Below are 13,397 nucleotides of genomic sequence, written 5' to 3'. Positions count from 1 at the left end.
CCTGCTAGGAGGACAGAGTTCTAAGTCCTTCTGGTCAAGAGTGTCAAAAACAACAATGGTAACTGCCAAGCAGGTGCTATCAATTGAGTTTGTTTGTTTGTTTGTTTTTGTTTTTTTTTTGATAAATTTGTGTGTCGTAGAATGCAGTTAGGTGAGGATAGAAAACTGCACCCGAGTGAAGCTCCACCTCAGGAAGAGGAAGACATAGCATGGAACCACTGAAGCTTGTCTGCTCATCAGGCTGTAGCCTACTCACATGCTGCTACCTGGAAGTCCTGGGAAGATGTTTAACAAGTCTCCAGGGGGTGATGCTGCAAGCCAGAGTCCATGCTGTGAAGCCTAGAATCTGAACCTTATCCCAAATTATTTAGCCACCCCCACCCCCACCCCCCCCCCACCCCCCGCGCGTGCGCCTTTTTATGAGCGAGTCTAACAAGGTGGCTGGTGACCCATTTCCTAATGCTGATGAAGTCTTTCTCTGCTTTTCGCCACTACTTCTTTCTTTAATTGGTGTGCTAGAATAGGTGATGGAGCAGAGCCAGCTGGGGCTGCTGCAGCTGAGGCTCTACCTCGAAAACCCTGAATACAGCACAAGGAACCAGCAGTATTCACAGGGAAACTGGGTTGGGTTGCTTCAAGCCCACTGGCCCATCCAGAGGTGGCTGTCCAGGGGAAGTAATTGGTACACAGACTGCAAGGTGAAGACATGTCTTGGAGCTCCTCTTGCCCACCAGCTGGAGCCCTAGCTACGACCCCATATACCTGGCCTGGCTGGCCACAACACAGTGGTGCTCAACCTTTCTAAAGCTGCGACCCTTCAATACAGTTCTTCATGTTGTGGTGACCCCCAACCATAAAATTATTTTCATTGCTACTTCATAACTTTAATTTTGCTACTGTTATGAATCAAGTTTTTGTTGTTTGTTTGTTTTATTTTCTTTCTTTTTTTTTTTTTGGTTTTTTGAGACAGGGTTTCTCCGTGTAGTTTTGTGCCTTTCCTGGAACTCACTCTGTAGACCAGGCTGGCCTCGAATTCACAGAGATCCACCTGCCTCTGCCTCACAAGTGCTGGGATTAAAGGTGTGTGCCACCACCGCCCGGCTTCTTTTATTTTTCAAGACAGGGTTTCTTTGTGTAATAGCCCTGGCTATCCTATAACTCACTTTATTGACCAGGCTGGCCTCAAACTCACAGAGATCCACCTCTCTCTGCCTCCCAAGTGCTGAGATTAAAGGCATGCACCACCACTGCCCGGCTACTGTTATGAATCGTAATGTAAATATCTGATATGCAGGATATGTGATATTCAACCCCTGTGAAAGGGTCATTTGATCTCCCAAAGGGGTCGTAAGCCACAGGTTGAGAACTACTACTCTAAAGGCAGCCTCTGTGGCTAGTATGTTAAAGTCCATTTCCAGTGAACTTAAATGGAGTCGGCTGAAGCTAAGTATGGTGGCCCATGCCTGTAATCTTAGTACTTGGGAGGCAGGCACAGGAAGATCAGGAGTTCAAGGCCAGTCTCCTCACCTGGTCTCAACCCCCCACCCCTAATTTTTTTAACGGATACTGAGAAAAATGGATAGTGTGCTGGTTACTTTTTTTGTCAACTTGACACAAGCTAGCGCTATCCAGGAAGAGGGAACCTCAAATTTGAAAATGCCTCTTCCATCAGATTAGCCTGTAGCAAAGCCTGTGAGGCATTTTCCCTTTGGCATGTCTGGAACTCCCTATGTAGACCAGGCTGGCCTTGAACTCACAAAGATCCACCCCAACTGTTGGGATTAAAGGTGTGTGCCACCACCCGCCCATTTTCTTAATTAATGATTGATATGGGAGGGCCCAGACACTGCGGGTGGTGCCAACCCTGAACAGGTGGCTCTGGGTTGTACAAGAAAGGAGGCTGAGGGTTGGAGAGACAGCTCAAGCTGAGCAACCAAAGACCAGAAAGTGGTCCGAGCAAGCCAAGAGAAGCAAGCCGGGAAGCAGTCCTTCTCCAGGTTCCTTTCTTGAGTTCCTGCCTTGACTCTCTGAGTGATAGATGTAAGATAGTGTAAGATGAAATCAACCTCGCCCAGTTGCTTTTGCTCGTGGTGCTTATCACAGCGACACAAAGCAAACTAGGATAGATGGTAAACAAAATATTGAGAGGAAGTATCTGACATACGTGTGCGTGTACTAACTTGAGCCAGCATATTCAAAGAACTGTGAATCAATAATGAGTGAGAACACCGTAAGAACGTTGTCCCCACGGTTCTTATTATTGACTGAAGAGACAGCTCCCATCTCCACCTTTATCAACCTGCTACTTATTCATTCGGGACGGATTTCCAGGAGAGATGCAGAATCAAGGGCAAGGGAGGGATCACCAGGCAGCCTAACGCAACACCAGGAACACTCTTATCTGGGAAGCGGGTACTGGTGGCTTTGCCAGAGGTTGCTCAGGCGGCCGCACACCTGTTGGATTCCCAGACTGCGAATCAGCTTGTCTGCTTGTAGGCAGGGGCTGCGCCGAGCCGACCTTACCACGATCAGGTGGGCGCACGGAGGAGTGCACCTCCTAGTAACTAAACTGAGAGCAGTAGAGAGCTACGAGGTCCCACAGCTGGAGAGAGGGGTACACCTCGAGGTTCACCGGCTGCGGTGGGCGCACCTGTAGGGAAGGCACTGCAGGAAGCCAGAGCGGGCTCAGGGGATTAGCATGGCTCTGGAGCGTTGAGGACTTCAGAGTCTCATCCATCCGCAGGCTGTTGGGGTCTTAGGCTTAGAGCGCGAGTCTCAGTAGAAGCACGCAGTCCGTTCATTTTACAGTTCATTTTACAGATCCGAGCTCTAGAGAGCGACCGCACCTCAGCTCCACCCTCCCTGGACCGGTGGAAAATAACCAAGTAGTACGGAGGAAAAGACCAAGGACCGTGGGCGTGGTCCACAGCGTCCGCTTCCAAGTACAAGGGCGGGGCTCGCCTCCAGGGGTGGGGCCTCACGTAGCTTTGGCTCCGATTGGTCAGGACGCGCGGAGCATTGTGGATCGCCGCGCTCCTGCTGCCTCCGCAGCTGTACGCTCCTCGCCATGTCGGGGTCCCCGGTAAAGCGCCAGAGGATGGAGTCCACCCTGGACCAGCTCAAGCAGTTCACTACCGTGGTGGCCGACACGGGTGACTTCAATGGTGAGAGGACGCGGCGCATGCGCCCTGAATGAGCTGCGGCACCCCCAATTTTGGGATCAGGACCGGTGTGGGTGCCTGGGGCGGGGCCTCGCGGGCGCTAGAACCCGGATTGGCGAGTCTGCCGAACTCTCAAGGTCCGGCCTCCAGGCTATTGGTGACCCTGGGAGCCCCTTGCGAAACTTCGGTGGGTCGAGGCGATCTAAGGAAGAGTCCCGCTGACCCCTGGTGTCCAGCCTACAATAACACAGGCTCAGCTTTGGAACCGGTGCAGTCTGTGGGGCCGGGACGGCCTCTGGACACCACCTGCTTTTGCAGCTTGTTGCATTGGCCTTCCAAGGTGGCAGCTGGTTACTGTCTGGGTACTCAGTATTGCTGGAGTCAGACCAGATGCACACACTAAATCACGTGGTTATTCTATTGCCAAACCTCCTTTTCTTCAGAGACAGGGTTTCACAGGCTGCCCTGGAACTCCTGGTAATCCTTCTGTCTTAGCCTCTTAGTGCTGGATCGGGCAGTGCCACCACGCCCAGCTCCAGCACTCAGATTTTCCTGGACTTGGAGAGAACTTGGAAGACATAGGTAGAAAGGCTTGACCTGCTAGTCCGACTCTCAGCCGTGTAGAGTGGTCTAGCTGAACTTGTTTCACATCTGCTGTGAACATGAGACTTTGAGGAAATGCTCCACGAGAGCCCAGTACAAAAGCACCTTCTGCTCTTTTCTGCTTTCTCACGGTGACTTGAGAAACAGGCTTTAATTCCTCATGAGTAAGTACATTGTTTATCTCTCAGAGAGTCAGAGTGATTAGGCATATTTGGGCTGCTTTAAATATAAAGGAAGGACAGACCCGACGTGGGTCTAGTAGTGAACCTGTCTGACAGAAGCTATGTGTTTGTCAGAGAGCTTCTAGAAATCCACCTGGGAGTCCTGAGGTCTTTCCACTGTGAGTGTAGTGCAGATCTTTCTGGCTAACGTTTATGAAGTGTGCAAGAGCCAGGCATGGTAGCACATGCCTGCATTTGGGAAGCAGAGGCAGGCAAATCTCTTATATTGGAGGCCAGTCTGGTCTACATAGTTCCAGGCCAGCCAGGGCTACATAGTGAGACCCTGTCTCAAACAAAAATAACAAAAGTACATTCATTGATAGTGTAGCTTAACACAAGTTAAATAATTACAAGCACTGCATTAGATTTGATGTCTATTGTGTGGTGAAGGTTTCTTAACTCCTTGGGTGTCACAGGCCCCTGAAAATAGAATCTGATGCCTAGAGCACGTGCCCCCTTCATTTTCCACTAAATGTAAGGGTTTTTGGGCCTTAAAGCCTATCTGTAGGGGTGGGATAGGAATCAAGCCCAGGGTATCACACAGGTGCTCTTCCACTGAGCTGTGTCTCCAGCAGCCTTTGGGTCTGCAGTTTTTGTTTTTTTATTTTTCGAGACAGGGTTTCTCTGTGTAGTTTTTTGCCTTTCCTGGAACTCACTCTGTAGCCAGGCTGGCCTCAAACTCACAGAGATCCACCTGCCTCTGCCCCCCAAGTGCTGGGATTAAAGGCGTGTGCCACCACCACCCAGTGGGTCTGCAGTTTTATAGGAAGAAAGCTACATTTTCTATGCACCCTTCAATGGGTTCACACCTGAGCCAGCACCACTCCAGAGCACATTTTCCCCTACTTGTTATTTTGAAATAATTACAGGCTCCCGAGATGTTGCAAAAGTAGCCCATGCACCCTTTGCCCAGTTTCCCTAGTGATGTCCAAATCAGGAGGCAGACACCAGTGAGCCATGCATTGTGCTGCCTGTAGACCAGGCCTGCTGTGGTTATCTCTGCAGCAGTTTCATAATGTGCAGACTTATATTAGCACTATGAGGACACAGAGTTATCCTGTTCTTATCCTCAAAAGACTTATGGTGGTGTAGACCTGTAATGTAATCTCTCAACATTGGGGAGGTCAAGGCAGGAGAATTACAAGTTTTTTGTTTTGGTTTGGTTTTGGTTTTTCGAGACAGGGTTTCTCCACGTAGCTTTGCGCCTTTCCTGGAACTCACTTGGTAGCCCAGGCTGGCCTCGAACTCACAGAGATCCGCCTGGCTCTGCCTCCCGAGTGCTGGGATTAAAGGCATGCGCTACCACCACCCAGTTACAAGTTTTAAAAAAAGAGTTAAGCAAGCTCATAAAGCTGGACATTGGTGGCTCTGCATCTGTTCCTGTGCCTGTTCACTTGGATAGCTGAACTGACAGAGCCTCATTGGCTTTTCTGAATTCCTGAGGGGGGAAACTAGCATGTTAAAAGAGCTAATACAGCTTGGCATAATATGCACCCCCTCCCCCAAAAAACCAACCAACCAAACAAACAAACCTAAAGAGAGAAGAACTGAAGGAGTGTCCTGTCAGCATACTTGGCAGTGGTTTAGGATTAGTGCGCCTCCTACTGGCTGTGAGGCAATAGGACAAACTTGTGAAGCATCTTCTAGCATCCTCATACTTCCCTTCCAAGTCATTAAAAATCAGCTTTTATGGGAGGATGGTTGTTCTGGGGTGCCTAGTTTTGTTTGGTGGTGTTGTGGTTGTTGCTTGCTTTGTTTTGTTTCACGATAGGGTCTCACTGTGTAGACCTGGCTAGCCTGGAACTTACTGTGTAGACCAGGCTGGCCTCAAACTCTGGCTTATTCATTTTGTTTTAAACCTTACTATAAAAAATGTTGCAAATAAAAAAAAAATCACACACCACTATAGTTTGGTGGTCTGTTTTGGTTTGAGACAGAGTCTCTCTATGTAGCCCTGGCTGGTCTGGAACTCACTAAGACCAAGCTGGCCTTGAACTCAGAGCTCCTCCTGTGTATGCTTCCAGGGTGTTGGGATTGAAGGCATGTGTCACCACCCTTAGCTCATGCTTTGGTCTTTTGAGACGTGGTCTTGCTCTGTTATCCAGGCTGGCTTTAAACTCAGTCATCTGAGCTAGAATCATAGACTATGCCGCTGCTCCCAGCTCAAGTGTGTGGCGTTGATTACTGTCTTCACATGGAAGCCAGCCTCTGGAGCTGCTGTGAGCATTGTCACTGTGATCCACTTGGGCACTCTTCCCCATCTCAGGTGAAAGCCGCTTCTGGTCACTATGACAAAATACCTGAGAGAAAACTTAAGGGAGGGATGATTTGTTTGTTTGTTTGTTTTCTTTTCTTTACTCCTTCCTAGGGTGTGTAAGAATGAGGAAAGGGAAGCAGGGATGATTTGTTTTGACCCACAGTTTCTAGGGTTTCAGTCTATTGTGTCAGAGAGGTCACAGGCAAACAAGATACAGGGAGACAATGCCTGTGCTAGCAGACTGTCTCTCATTCCATTGGGCCTCCAGTCTGTGGGTTATGCTATCCACATTCTTAGCAGGTCTCTCCCTTAGTTAATCCTCCTGGAAGCACAGACAAGCCCAAAAGTAGTTTAGATCTAGATGCTTCTTGGCCCAGTCCAGCTGATAACAAGATTAACCATCCTGCCTGCTTTTGAAATGTATTTACCTAGCCATTGATGAGTACAAGCCCCAGGATGCCACCACCAACCCATCCTTGATCCTGGCTGCAGCACAGATGCCTGCTTACCAAGAGCTCGTGGAGGAGGCCATTGCCTATGGCAAGAAGCTGGGTGGGTGAGTATGGGTGATGGAGAGCTCCCCACAGGTCCCACTCCCCAAATTGGCCATATTTATCTTCCAATCCAACACTGTCTTTTGTTCATTGAGATGTGATTTGTATGGAGTAAATCACTCTCACTGGATATGTGGCTCTGAGGCTTGCCAGTGTGAACACCTGCAGCTGAGATGTAAAACACTGACGGCCTTCCTCTGACAGGCTATCTATAGCTCTGACAGCCATGCTTTGCCTTCTGGTTGTCATTACTTTCTTTCTTTGTTTTTTATTAGTTTTTTTGTTTGTTTTTTTGTTTGTTTGTTTGTTTGAGACAGGATCTCTACATAGCTATGGCTGTCCTGGAACACACTGTAGACCAGGTTGACCTCGCAGAGATCCACCTGCCTCTGCCTCCTGAGTGCCGAGATTAACAGAACACAACACCTTGCCCAGATGTCACTACTTTTTAACAACAGGGCAATGAATTTTAGTGAACTGTGCATTGGCACAACCCTCACCACAATCTCTGATCCTCCTCCTACCTCCTTGTCTATGTCCTCGGCTTCTTTCCTGTTTGTATGATACAGGGTATCCCTGTGTAGCCAGGCTGCTCTTAAGCTTGCCTGCCCAAGCGCTAAGATAACATTGTGTGCCACAGTGCTGGCCTCCAATCTTTTTCTTGTTCCTACAGTTTTACCTCTTCCACATTATCACACAGATCATAAATGTGTAGTCCTTTTTGATATAGTAATTATAATATTTATGAAGTATGATGTGATAATTTTATACATATATATAGTGTGTGGTCAGATCAGGGTGATTGGCATTTCACTTTCCTTTCTTGGGATTTCATAAAAATATAATTTTATGCTGGGTGTGGTAGTGCATTCCTTTAATCCCAGTACTCGGAGGCAGAGGCAGAGGCAGGCAGATCTCTGAGGCAGAGTTTGAGGCCAGCCTGGTTTACACTGTGAGTTTTAGAACAGCCAGGGCTACACAGAGAAACCCTGTCTTGAAAAAACCAAAAAAAAAAAGAAAGAAAAGAAAAAGTTCTGAAGATGATGGTGGTATGATTTAATTTAACATTGTTGAACTATAAACTTAAAATGGTCAAGATGGCATGTTTTATGGGTGTTTCACTATAACAAAACATTGTTTTCCTCCATCCCTCCCTCCCTCCCTTCCTTCCTTTTCTTCCTTCCCCAGGCTGGCCTCAAACACTGGAATCTCTCTTTCTGAACTACTGGGCAAGTGCTGAAATTGGTAGTTCTATGAGTTTGAGGCCAGACTGCTCTATATAGTGAGTTCCAGGACAGTCGGGGCTTTATATAGAGACGCTGTCGCAAACCAAACAAAAACAAGTAGCATGTGCTCTCCTGCCCATGGTGGGGAGGATGAAGGGAAAGAAATTGGACAAAAGAGTCAGAGTTGGTCTTACAGGTTCCCCAAAGCCTTCCAAGTTTCTAATACAACTTTACCTCTGAATTTCAGACCACAAGAGGAGCAGATTAAAAATGCTATTGATAAACTGTTTGTGCTGTTTGGAGCAGAAATACTGAAGAAGATTCCAGGTCGTGTATCCACAGAAGTGGATGCAAGGTAGGTGGGGAATAGGGTAGGGAGGCAGCAGGTATCCTGGTGGTGTCAGTGGCTGAAGAGGAAGTGGCTCTTGATATTCTCCACACTCATTTGGTAGTGTAATATACATTATATTGAAAGACTATACAGAACTGATGGCCTAGAACTCTGATTAATGGCTGATCTTGAGTCCTGTGTCTTTTATGAAAATATACTTGCACTAAGGTGTCCAGAAATTTGGTGATTTTTGTTGTTTGTTTGTGTTTTGTTTTGTGGGTTTTTTTTTTTTTTTTTTTTTTTTTTTTTTTTTTTTTTTTTTTTTGGTTTTTCGAGACAGGGTTTCTCTGTCTTTGTGCCTTTCCTGGATCTCGCTCTGTAGACCAGGCTGGCCTCGAACTCACAAAGATCCGCCTGCCTCTGCCTCCCAAGTGCTGGGATTAAAGGTGTGCACCACCACCGCCCGGCATTTGTGTTTTTAAGACATGGTCACACTATGTAGCTCTTGCTGTTCTGGAATTCACTGTGTAGACCAAGCTGGCTTCCTTTGACACATAGAGATCATGCCTGCCTTTGCCTCCCAAATACTGGGATTTTTAATTGGCCTGTGCCAATATACCTGGCAACTTAAAAATTTTGTAAGCAGGATGGTGGTGGCACATACCTTTAATCTCAGCACTCAGGAGGCAGAGGCCAGGGATCTCTGAGTTTGAGGCCAGCCTGGTCTACAGAGTGAGTTCCAGGACAGCCAGGGCTACACAAAGAAACCCTGTCTTGAAAAACAAAAAACAAAAAAATTTAGAAAGTTTTTATTTTATGTGTATGAACGTTGTTTTTATTTTTTAATGTGTATGAACGTGTGTGGGTATTTTGTCTGCATGTAAATCTGAAGAGGGTGTTGGTCCCCTGGAACTGGAAATAAATTACAGTTGTGAACCACCAAATGGGGTCTGGGAATCAAACCCAGGTCCTCTGGAAGAACAGCCAGTGTTCTTAAGCACTGAGCCATTTCTCCATCTTTTGGGTGTTTTGTTGTTCTTGTTTTTTGTTTTTTTTGTTTTTCGAGACAGGGTTTTTCTGTGTAGCTTTGCGCCTTTCCTGGAACTCACTTGGTAGCCCAGGCTGGCCTCGAACTCACAGAGATCCGCCTGGCTCTGCCTCCTGAGTGCTGGGATTAAAGGCGTGCGCCACCACCGCCCGGCTTGTTGTTCTTTTTAATGTAACTTAGAGGCAGGGTCTCATGTAGCCCCAGCTGACCTCATACTTACTATGTAGCTGAGAATGACCTTGACCTTATATGGTCCTGCCCTTACCTCAGTGCTGGATACAAGAGTACCCCACTATATTTAGTTTATGTGATGTCAGGCATTTGGGCTTTGTACATGATAGGCAAGTGCTCTACCAACTCAGCACAACTCTGACCCCATTTTTCTCTGTTTGGTTTGGCTTTTTATTTACTTTTAAGGCCAAAGTCTCTTTTTGAATGATTTATTTATTTTTATTTTATGTGTATGGGTGTTTACCTGTATGTATGTACACCACATATGTGCCTGGTGCCTGTGGAGGCCAGAAGAGGGCATCAGATCCTTTGGATCTGGAGTTACACAAGGTTGTGAACCTGTCATATCGGTGCTGGGAACCAAACCTGGGTCTTCTGCAAGAGCAGCAAGTGCTCCTAACTCTTATCCACTGAGCCGTCTTCTCAGCCTCAAAGCAGTGTCACTTGTCGCACAGGCTGGCCTTGAACTCCTGACTCTCCTGAGTGCTGGGTACAAGGTTTGGCTGCAGGCCTGCTTCTGAAATTGGGTCTCAAGTTGCTCTGTGTCCAGAGTAGGGGTTGGGACGGATTGCCGAGAGAGCCACTCAGCTACAGAATCCGCTGCTTCTGACATGCTCCGTTTAATGGCTGTCCTGTGTGATCTGAGTCCCTGGAATCCCCCTGCTTTTACAGGCTGTCCTTTGATAAGGATGCAATGGTGGCCAGAGCCAGACGCCTCATTGAGCTTTACAAAGAAGCTGGGGTCAGCAAGGACAGAATTCTCATCAAGTTATCCTCAACCTGGGAGGGAATTCAGGCTGGAAAGTAAGTATGCCCTACATGGAGGCAGCTTCTGCTTCTGATTCTAATTCTGTTCCTGGACAGCTGACACCAGTTTCTAGGGGGGAGCCCTTGAGACAAGCCTACGCTCTGCTCCAGGGTCAGTGCAGACAGAGCCAGTTAAGAAAGAATGCCTTTCTTACACTTCCAGGTCTCAGTCTCCTACTGGAACAGCGAAGCCAAAACTTAACATAAGTGTTGAAGAAATTAATTGTCCTACAAATAGTATGCTCTTAAGTGGAAGAGAATGCCAAATGGTGAAAACCAGTCAGACTCTTCATTGATGCCCCCTCTAGAAGTCAGTCCTGCCATTCTAGGTCCTGGGCAGCAGAGATACTCATTTCCTCTCCGCAGTGTCTGCTCTTTCCTCACCTAGAACCTGGATTTGCCTGTTCTGGACATCTCATAAGTAGAGGCAGATCATGCATGAACTATCATGTCTGACTCAGCATGTTCTAGTGTCAATGCCTTGTTTCCTGGCTGGACTTTATTCTATTGGTGGGTGGATTGTGTCTTTGCACTTGTTTCTTGTTGGGCATCAGGGTCTGTTGAGAATAATAGTATGAAGACAGGCTTATATACATTTTAGTGTGGACATGGGTTTTCCTTTCTCATGGGCAGATGCAGAGAAGTAGGCTTACTGGGTCACATGGTCAGTAGAGGAGACTCTCTCCCCTTCGGCTGAGCCAGCTGGTATGAACTACACTTGTGCTTGGACACCCAAGTAGCCACGTGGTGGAGGCACCTCTGAAACTGGCCCCTGGAAAGGGAACTGTGGCTGGAGTAGCTTAAGCATAGGCTTGGCTCCAGGCCTCAACCATGTGGTGGTAGTGCTGCCCAGGAGTGAGTATTGGGCCAAGGGGCTTCTCAGGAGATAGACTGGGCTTGCTGCAGGGTAGCTCGAAGAAGAATTAGGTCCTAATCACCCTTGGTAATGACCCGCTGTTTCTAGCCTAGGAGTAGAACCCAGAGAGCTCTGATGAGGGGTGGGACCCTGATTGCAGTGCTGGAGGGCCTTTATCTGTTATGCAATGTGAATATGATGGAGGAAGTCCTGGTCACTCCTTGTCCAGACCCACCATGCTGAGGAGTCTCAAGCTTGTTCTTAACTATGTATAGCCCTGTTCCTGCCCCTGCTATTAAGAAACTGAAGGCTCGACCAGGCAGCAGTGACACATGTCTTTAATCCCAGCACTCGGGAGGCAGAGCCAGGCGGATCTCTGTGAGTTGGAGGCCAGCCTGGTCTACAGAGCAAGATCCAGGACAGGCACCAAAACTACACGGAGAAACCCTGTCTCGGAAAACAAAAACAAACAAACAAAAAGGAACTGAAGGCTCTTGGGGAGCAGCCTGAGGCTACACTCAGCAACACCCGTGCCCATCTTGTTCACAGGGAGCTGGAGGAGCAGCATGGCATCCACTGCAACATGACACTCCTTTTCTCCTTCGCCCAGGCTGTGGCCTGCGCTGAAGCGGGTGTGACGCTCATCTCTCCCTTTGTGGGGCGCATCCTTGACTGGCATGTGGCAAACACAGACAAGAAATCCTATGAACCCCAGGAGGACCCTGGTGAGCTACTTTTTAAGATCATGGGGCAGGGGAACTACTGTGTTGATGAGCAGGGCGGGGTCAGACGGCAGCTTGGGCAGCTCCAGGGCCATCCTGGAATATGCCTACGTTTCCTCCAGGTGTAAAGAGTGTCACCAAAATCTACAACTACTACAAGAAGTTTGGCTACAAGACCATTGTCATGGGCGCCTCTTTCCGTAACACCGGTGAGATCAAAGCACTGGCAGGCTGCGATTTCCTCACCATCTCACCCAAGCTCCTGGGGGAGCTGCTCAAGGATAGCACCAAGCTGGCACCTGTGCTTTCCGTCAAAGCGGGTAAGGCCAAGGGGCCCGATAAGGGCCTCTGTGTGGGCGGAGCTAAGGCCTGACCCTGATGGGAGATACTCAGCCTAGGCTGAGGGACAGTTAGGAGTCGAAGGGTAAGGCAGGTATGGAGAGCTGTGGTATCCCCCAGCCCAGACCAGCGACTTGGAGAAGATACATCTGGACGAGAAGGCCTTCCGTTGGCTGCACAATGAGGACCAAATGGCTGTGGAGAAGCTCTCCGATGGGATCCGAAAGTTTGCTGCTGATGCCATAAAGTTAGAGCGGATGCTCACGGTGAGTTCCTGTGTGGGCAGCTTTGGGCCTTTTCTCCTTCACCTGGGGGCAAAGTTGGCGCAGAGTTGAAACTTACTCCAAGAGCCTGGCATGGTAGCACACACCTATAGTCTCACCATTCTGGAGAGTGAGGCAAGAGGATCACAAATTCAGTACCTGGGCCAGGAATACTAGTACATGCCTGTAGTCCAAGCACTTAAGAGACAGAGACTGTCTCAAGAAACAACTAGGGCCAGGCAGTGGTGGTGCACGCCTTTAATCCCAGCACTCGGATTTCTATGAGTTCAAGACCAGCCTGGTCTACAGAGCAAGTTCCAGGACAGCCAGAGCTATACAGGAGAAACAAACAAACAAATCTGTATATATACAGCTAGATAAAGATAGGTGTGTATGTTTGGTTTTCTCTGGGGAACCATGGATCCCGGCTGGTTGCTGAAGCCATTCGGGGACCTTGGTGGGTCTTGTCTGGGGCCCCCCCAGGCCCTGCAGCCCTGGCAGAGTAAGGGGCTGACATGACTCTACCTCTGGTCATTTCCAGGAACGAATGTTCAGCGCTGAGAATGGAAAGTAGCGCAGCACCTGAGGCTGGACCCCAGACCTGCACTGCCCTTGAGCTGGGTCCTAATTGCACATGGCTTGTGATGAATCTTGCATTTTTTAGTGATTGGAGAAGGGATGGATCATAGGTTTCTGACTTTATGTGAAATTTTGTCTAATTCATTAAAGCAGTCGCTTTTCCTATGTTGTGTTTCATTTCACCATCTCTGTCCCATCC

At 48.3% G+C, this 13,397-nt stretch overlaps 1 protein-coding gene across 1 annotated transcript; it reads left to right on the top strand.

The window, feature by feature from the left end:
- The first annotated feature begins 2,999 nt into the window (after positions 1-2,999).
- Taldo1 (transaldolase 1) lies at positions 3,000-13,363 on the top strand. The gene is made up of 8 exons (XM_052761983.1): positions 3,000-3,164; positions 6,675-6,798; positions 8,270-8,377; positions 10,305-10,436; positions 11,845-12,020; positions 12,140-12,337; positions 12,477-12,622; positions 13,161-13,363. The coding sequence occupies exons 1-8, from the start codon at positions 3,068-3,070 to the stop codon at positions 13,191-13,193; spliced, it is 1,014 nt and encodes a 337-aa protein (XP_052617943.1). The 5' UTR covers positions 3,000-3,067; the 3' UTR covers positions 13,194-13,363.
- Positions 13,364-13,397: the final 34 nt, after the last annotated feature.

The sequence above is a fragment of the Peromyscus californicus genome, unplaced genomic scaffold (assembly GCF_007827085.1).
Source record: "Peromyscus californicus insignis strain IS unplaced genomic scaffold, ASM782708v3 Scaffold_4__1_contigs__length_199733344, whole genome shotgun sequence".
In the NCBI taxonomy this organism is placed as follows: domain Eukaryota; kingdom Metazoa; phylum Chordata; class Mammalia; order Rodentia; family Cricetidae; genus Peromyscus; species Peromyscus californicus.
Note: the sequence above shows the minus strand (reverse complement) of the source record. Positions and strands in the feature narration are given on the sequence as shown.

Coding starts and splice junctions, on each gene's coding strand:
- Taldo1 (XM_052761983.1), top strand. CDS start 3,068: ATGTCGGGGTCCCCGGTAAAGCGCCAGAGGATGGAGTCCACCCTGGAC. Junction 3,165..6,674: donor CGACACGGGTGACTTCAATG/GTGAGAGGACGC, acceptor GTATTTACCTAG/CCATTGATGAGTACAAGCCC. Junction 6,799..8,269: donor TATGGCAAGAAGCTGGGTGG/GTGAGTATGGGT, acceptor TCTGAATTTCAG/ACCACAAGAGGAGCAGATTA.